General features: G+C 40.1%; 2 protein-coding genes across 2 annotated transcripts in view; one reads left to right on the forward strand and one right to left on the reverse strand.

Annotated features, from left to right (window-relative positions):
• The window catches only part of LOC101847331 (probable protein phosphatase 2C T23F11.1), a 75,103-nt gene that overhangs the window by 51,032 nt on the left and 16,073 nt on the right, over nt 1-7,998 (reverse strand). The gene's annotated exons all lie outside the window — the stretch shown is intronic.
• The window catches only part of LOC101847100 (small integral membrane protein 20), a 13,594-nt gene continuing 6,473 nt past the window's right edge, over nt 878-7,998 (forward strand). The window contains exons 1-2 of the mRNA XM_005096162.3: nt 878-1,147; nt 7,452-7,508. Of these exons, the coding sequence (XP_005096219.1) occupies nt 946-1,147; nt 7,452-7,508 (259 nt within the window). The 5' untranslated portion in view covers nt 878-945. The remainder of the gene's footprint in view (nt 1,148-7,451; nt 7,509-7,998) is intronic.

A 7,998-nucleotide genomic window follows, 5' to 3' on the forward strand; every position in this document is an offset into this window, starting at 1 on the left:
ACCGTGTCATCTGCATACCCGATGTTATTAATATTTTCTTAATTTACTTTGAGGCCTGGACATTCTTCTGTGTTTCTAAGGATTGTTTCACTGTACATGTTAAAGAGGTCTAATGTTTTTTATCAATAGTTGTTTTAACTCCGTGGTGTCGGTGGCCCAGACTTCAAACTGCAAGTCTGCAGGTTCATATCCCACGGCAAGGATTAATTCCTCATATTTCACCCCTATACTAGGTACGTGGGGTGTGTTATATCTGGAGACAACGGAACATGTTGTCAGTTTGTTTGTGTTTGAGCTCATAATGGGCTATTTGCTCTGTAGGCTATGCATGCTTCTTGATATGTCGAAAATATAAATTTTCTGAATTGTTTAATAAGGTCTGCTAGGGCTAGGGCACATATATGTGGGGTTAACCCTGGAAGCATTATTATGACGTATATGTATGAGCGGGGGAAAGAGTGCACAATACAAATGCTATTTATTCTTTATAATTTATTTATTTTCATTATTTTATATACTTTTGTTATGAGACCAGAATTTTAACAGTTTTATATCGATTCAGTAAATAGTTATTTAGATAGCTTCTTACACATGTGACGTATAGATATCTACACAACTATAATTTACAAAAACTATATATATCTCTCGCGCTGTCTTGGGAGTTCAATTGTCATAGAATGGGGACGTTGTTGAAAATTCGAACGTGATACCGTGAAGTAAATGGTGGTGTCACTTTGCAGTATTCCAGGATTTAAAAAGATTTCCCTTATTTCACCATTTTTCCGTTTTTCCAAATCGAGAACAATAATTTAATTACCATCACTGTATAATACGATCTTGTTTTTGTTTATGAAACATTTCTGGCATTTTCAAAGGGGGATCACTCTTAAAATTTAGGAGTTAGATCTATATTGTAAAACTTGGAAACGACCTTTTTGATTTTTGATGATCGTTGTGCAAGACCTCGGCCTACTGCACTGTGTTTCTAACTTCAAACTTCATATTCAGAAGACGAAGAAAACTGTGATTATGGAAGCTCTTCGGAAAAACCTCAAATCTCTTGGCGTCATTGGTGTTGTAGTTGGAGGAATTTTGGTGGCGACGTATCCCATAATCATTGCCCCCTACATGGATCCAAGACCGTGGCGTAAGTGAAAGTATCATGATCGTGAGCGTGAGGAAAACCTGAAAGAGTTTAACTGGTGACTTGACTGATGTCTCTTGATGATATAGTCTAGATCTATATTTTAAAGTTATGTATAAAGTTAACAAATTAATTTTGAATTAAGAATTAAAGTTTTTCTTGGGAAGGACTTCCGTAACGAGCGACCACCCCATCAAACACAATATAAAGAAGGAAAGTGGCTATTCTCACCCGCCCGGAAGTTCTCGCAAGATCAACTCCTCCCCTCTTCTCTCTCTCTCTGTCTCTTTCTGAATACTGTCTATCGGTGTGGACGATCAAATTGAGTTAAAAAAGGCCACCTCTATTCTCACCCGGAGTGAGAATAGTGCAGGCGAGTCTTGTGGCTATTCTCACCCGGTGCACGTTCACCAAATTTTGCGTTCACCCTAAACCACAGAAGTCTACACTGTGATAACAGAAAAATTGTAGAATTCTGTGCCGTGAACAAACGTTCCATTACAATTGTAGCCTACTAAAAGCGTACAATTTTGTCTGTGGGCAGTGGAGAGAGAGAGAGAAAGAGAGAGAGGAGTAGCGCGAGAATTTCCGGGCAAAACAAAATGGCGACCCGCGTAGTTCGGCTCGATTCGAAAAGTTAAATAGCCGTAGCATCTTTGTAGACAACCAAATTTATTTACTTTTGTGTTTTAACATCATTTTTAAACTTTGTTTTGGTCAATTTGATCGTCCACACCGATAGACAGTATTCAGAAAGGGACGGAGAGAGAGAGAAGAGGGGAGGAGTTGATCTGGCGAGAACTTCCGGGCGGGTGAGAATAGTCACTTTCGTTAAAAAATTCTACATGCTTTCTACTTCCATTCTTCTAGGCCTAGCGCTAGTTTCACTTTGTTTATTGTGGAGAAACACAGTGTCGATCGGGCATCAGGACTTTGGCGCGCCGAGTTGTCATTGAAAACGGCGGAAATTCGAGAGAAGTTGATGCCGAATGCAAAAATAAAAGGAGGTCCGCTTGCTGCACTTTGCGTTTGGTGCGATAAAGAAATTGCGGCCCGCGGCACTCCTGTACAATTGCGGTCCCGTTTGTTTACATGACGGCTATTGTGGCTGTTGAAGTGAATCTAGATCTGGATCTAGATAATCTATCTCTAGATATAATCTAGATTTACACTTATTTAGATATTTAGATTCTAGATCTAGATTAGATAGCCTTGACTATAATTTTAATTATTTTAGATCTACACACTACAGGGGCACTATTAAGTTTTATTTAGTGCAAACGGGACCGCAATTGTACAGGAGTGCTCAGTATAGCGGCAAAGGTGTTGCCTGCTTGATCCAATACTGCGCGCGCTCTACATCGATGTACAAGTTTAAAGTGAAAGAAATCTTGTTATAAGACACCAGCTTGCAACAAACACTGGATTTTTAGTCACCAAGTCCAAACTGTGTCAAATTGACTAAAATGCTTGTTAGTCTACTTAGTACCTTTGTTGGTTTTTTGTTTTTGTTTTTTGTTGTTATTTTTTTTTTCAAATACATTTTAATTCAGTTGCCTATGGTTAACAAATATGACGGTTTTCCCTTCCAAAACCATAGGCTAGATTTTCCAGTATTTTCCTCTGGATCTCACTGGTTTTACTCCGGCTTTCGGAGAGCGCGCGTCCGCCTTCGCATGAATTTCCTTCTTTTTTGAAATTCCTCTCTATGATACTGTTCGGAAGGCTGCCTGCTGTATGTAGTGCCACAAGCATGTCAAGCGCTGTGTCGAGAGCTACAAGCTCGGTCCTGTAGCTGGAACAATACCGGCCCGCAGGTACACGTTGGTCGAGCTCGGTATCACCGGTCTTGATCAGTATTCCACTTCCTCCATACTCAATACCGTGCTTAGCTGAACCGTCAGTCCAGACTTCTACATCGGGCAGGGGGAGCGAACGAATTGTAGCCTCTGCTGCTGCTTTCCTGACAGCTGGTTCATTAGCACGCTTGCAGTCGAAGACAAGATCGGTGCTAAAAATCACGTTGTATGATCCAGCCTTCCACGGTTGTGTGGGGGGTAAAACAACCAGCTCCTCCTGTGGGTACGTATCCAATTCAGTTTCGGCTACGAGGTTCTGGGCATGCTTTCTCCAGTTCAACTTGCCTGTCCGCGTGGGCACTGATTTTGTTGCGGAGGCTCTGCGTTGGTTCGTTGCAGGCAAACGCATGGACTTCTAGAATGAGATGGCAGTCAAGGCATTAGCTCTATGCCTTAGTGGTAAAATGTCTGCTTCGATGAGGAGGCTGTCCACACGAGTATCCTTTGAGCAGCCTGTGATGATTCTTGCTGCTTCATTCTGCTTTCTTTCCAGTTTCTGCAGGTTGGAGGGTTTGGCAAGAGGCATGTAGGCAGGGGCACAATAGTCGATAGCTGACCGACAAGTAGGCTTTATGCATTCCCTTGAGGCACCCCAGGTGGTACCTGTAAGGGCTTTCAATGGTCGAAGTCTGCTTGACAGTTTTAGCTCAAGATTTTGGATGTGGGCGTTGGAGGATAGAGTACGATCAAGTGTGACCCCAAGTAAGGTGGGGTTGGAGTTGAAGGTGATGGTGATTGTATCAACTGCAAGTCTGAGGGCAGAGAGGGGCGTCATGATCACCAGTGCACTGTTTGCATTCAAAAGGCCTCTAGACTAGATGCTTCCAATCTCTGGGCCAACTTTGAGGGAGAAGACAACCTTCTGACCGCAGAAGAGGTTTAGTGTTCACGCTTTTTGAGTTGAGCAATCTCTCTAAAATGAAAATACAACTAAAGTAAACCGAAGAAAATCTGGCATTTCTGCAGATTTCAGTTAAAACAATCTCCACTCAGGATTGTCATTGTCACTTGTACAAGAAAAATTTTTAGAGACCCAGAATTTTTTTAATAGTTGAAGGTTCCAAAGCTCAGCTGGATTGGAAAGCAACAGATTATGATTATTTATGGTACTTTTAACCCTATCCATATGCCCTGGGGTCATTTTGTACCCCCGGGATTGTATTTTTCACATTTTAGAATACTTGTAGTACGAAGATCTCTTTGAAACTTTCAGTATTTCTGAAAAAATTATTTTGACAGACTGCTATACAAAGCGTACGGATCGGATTAACGAGTAAATTTCCTCTTTGAAAGTAGTGGCACAGAGTTCCCCAAGTCGTATGGGTAATATAATAGTAAAACAAGACGTACGGATAAAAAGTAATTCTAGTAGCCTACTTTTTTCTTCTTTGACTCACCTTTCCTTCTCTGAAAGAATTTCTAAAAAGTCAAGACTCTAATAGTTTTCTGTTAGTACTGTTACTAGTACTATCACACATGAATTTTCAACTACTCACAATGATTTGGCTTTTGAAGCTTTGAGGTGATTGTTCCCAGTTTCATGCAGATTCGAAACATTTTTAAGCTGTTTTATAGTGTCAAGTAATGTTCCAAACAGTGGTGTGGTATGATGCCAGTTAGGGGGTGGTATGATGCCAGTTAGGGGTGGTATGATGCCAGTTAGGGGTTGCACAGAGCCTACTATCTACTGAAATACACTCGTAATCAAAGTCCTCTAGGGATTTGATTTCCTAATTGTGTTTTGGTTACATGTGGGCCAGTACAAATAAAATAGCAGAACCAAAACATGCATACGATCTCTTTATGATTATTATTTTGATTATTGTTTCTTTGAATATCTTGGCTGTAATAAGATTTGGTGCCGTTTTATGTGAATAAAAAAACATGATGTCAGGGTGATCATCTGTTGGCCTGGCTGAGGGACGGCAGATTAGCACGACCCGATCAGGTCAGCTGGCAACCAAGTAGAACAGCCGTGAGCAAGATGGAGCAGGCCGGTTCACAGGTGCCATCTAAAGTTAGAAACCTGGGAAAACTTTGTTTTGTATTCTTGCTCTGTCCATATCTTAGTCAAACCATAAGAGTTGTTCAATGATCTCTAGTGATCTCTCGTTCTTAAAGTTTAAGTGAGTCAGGAGCCAGATTTTGCCTGGCAACATCAGGAAGGATCCACGTTCAGAGGTCACTGGAAGTGGAGGGGGGGAGGGGGGGCACATGGCAGCTTCAGCCACAACTATAGACTTGAATTATATATACTGGACTGGGCATGGCTGCCACTCTTTGCTCTCTATAAAAAAAACTTTGCTGGGTTGATGCGCACACCATGGGCATGCAAAGGAAGGGCAAAACATATTAGTCTCACTACAGTAGAGTGCATAGGTTACTTTTCCCTCCTTGCCCTTCATTTGGTTCCAAATAGAGTCAAATGGTGTGCTCCGTGGTGAACGAGAATTTTGTGTCAGGAGTGTCTCAGTCTTAGTCTTTATACAAGTCTATGGCCATAACCTATCACCTCCCCTGATTACATTTGCACAATCATCAAATTATCGTGCATGCGTGATACATGTTTATACTGTGAAACCCTGTTGTATCCCTGCTTACTGCCAGGCTTTGCCAATGCACTAAAGGACACACCTTCATTTGTCCCTCAAAATAGTTATTAGTCAACTGCCTGAATTGTTTGTTCCTATTGTGAAGTTGCCTCACAACACCTCCAGCGAAACCGGCTTTTTATCGGCAGCTGCACAGTGATAATGTCCCTTACACAACTCTACGAGCAAGTGCTCGTCAAGTAGAGTAAGCCTCAAGCCATATCATCAAGGTTTGGACGAAGGGAGATAATCATTATGATGTTGTCCTTCATCTAGTCCAGGCAGAATCATTTCCCTTGAAACAGCCGCCTTCATGTTGGTCCCAAGGTTGATGGTATCATGGGGTTTGGTTTAGGGGTATTCTCATTATGTTTAACAGAAATGTTCTCAGACACGCCCTGCTGTACAAGGTGACGTGAGCAGAAGTATTACAAGTGCTTACTTTGTGTGTGTGTGTGTGTGTGTGTGTGTGTGAGTGTGTGTCAGCAACAACAGTTGACCTGTTTTTCTCACAAAACAATTATTATTGACATGGTATGCATTTTATAGAGTCTGTGTGTATAGAGCCTGTGTGATGTCCCACCATCTTTTTCTGTCGTTTTGTATTTTTCTATCTTCCACATCTGTTCAGTTGGGTCTCTCGTAAGCTAGATAAAAATTCACTCCCCTGAACATAATCCAAGAGTTACATGAAAAACCTATGCACTTGTGCTATATAATATAGCTTCTATCTCAGTTTACTGGGTCTGAACTGGATACCCTCTTTACACATATTCCCTCTCTCCCTGTACATATTCATTCTATCACTAACTCAGCCCAAGGTGTTTCTTTGAATTTTGTAGTGTTTCTTTGAATCTTTGAATGTCTGTGCCTCAGACTTATTGACTGGTTTATAAAGGAAAGAACTAAAGAGAAATGTTACTTTTATATGTACCTAGTTTTAATTTATCTGTCTAGAATGTGATATAGTTAGGTGTATGTGTGTGTGTGTGGGTGGGTGGGGGGGTTGTTGCAACATGTATACACAGGGGTAAACTTCCTATATATACCACCGCCTGCAATAATTTTAGATGAAGATTCAACGTGTAAAGTTAACTGTTGGGAAACTATTACTAAGGCAAATTTCAAACTTTGAAAAAGAATTTCCATATTGGCATATCTTTTAGGCTTTTACATGAAATAATGGGATATCCCAAGGCTGGAAAAAGTGATGAGAGAAAAGAGTTTAAGATTTGTGTGTGTGTACAAGGTGTGTTTGTGATTGTACCTGGTACATTTTTTGTCAATTTACTGTGCTTGATTGTCAGGGCAACTGTTATAAATGTACTGTAATTAAGTAGCGTTGGGAAAAAAGATGCTCTGGTGAATCAAAGAAGTGAGTTGGCATATATTATATCACCTGCATAGTGTAAGACTCCGCTAAAAGTCATTCTGAAAATTGTTCAGAAGAATAAAAAAACTGGTTCACTGATTTATTTTCCAGTTTATGAAGTTCAAACTTTTGTAGTGTGGCAACTTCAAAACCAGTAACCATAGAGAGCTCATCATTTGACACAATGTGTCCAGCAAATGCATTTATCGATTTCACATGCTGCCTGTAAAAAAAAATGATTTTCATAAAAAGTGGCAAATGACAGATTCTTACACTAAGCAGTTGATCTGCACTAGTGACACCAGGCAAATGGGCTGCCACTTTATTGTATGAAACAACATTTTTGTTTACAGTCAAATTATAATCGACATATTCTTCCCGCTTTTGAAACTCTGAGTACATAGATGTTTACACCTAGTTGAGGAAACCATTTTTGGCTTCTTAGAAGTCACTTCAAAGTTATCCCCTGACTTTCAATTTTTCAGATGAAGTTCAAAATGTTGGCCGGCAAGGTATTGACAGGGAAAAGATCCAGCCTGGAGGTAATATTTGTTGACTTTATTATATTTTTTATTTTGTTTTTTTCCATTAGAATGAATTTAATCCTTCTTGATAAACTTACAATATTTAGGCCTACCCCTTGGCTGATTATCTCTTTTACACTTGTGGTCTATGTTTGTAAAGTTCAAGATTGAAGTTCATTGTTAATGTTACTGCACCTGACTAAACTGTTATATTTTACTTTTTTACCAAGACTAAGGGCAAGGCTTTTCCTGGTGCAAGCCGTGGCTATAATGTGAAAGAAGTTGAACTGAAGCGACTCTCATTTGTAGATGCAGGAACATTGTCACTCTAACTCAAGAAAGAATCTTAAAGAAAGTACTGCTTTTAAACCTGTCTGCCTTGTTGGCTTAGGCAGCTGTCGTAATTCTTTGTTATTAATCGTATAAATATACCTCAAATGTTTGATATTAGGCCTATACATACTCATACATGTATTAAAACTATGGTGTTAGGATTTGTGTGTGTCTC

The sequence above is a fragment of the Aplysia californica genome, unplaced genomic scaffold, assembly GCF_000002075.1.
Source record: "Aplysia californica isolate F4 #8 unplaced genomic scaffold, AplCal3.0 scaffold00122, whole genome shotgun sequence".
NCBI classification, from domain to species: Eukaryota; Metazoa; Mollusca; class Gastropoda; order Aplysiida; family Aplysiidae; genus Aplysia; species Aplysia californica.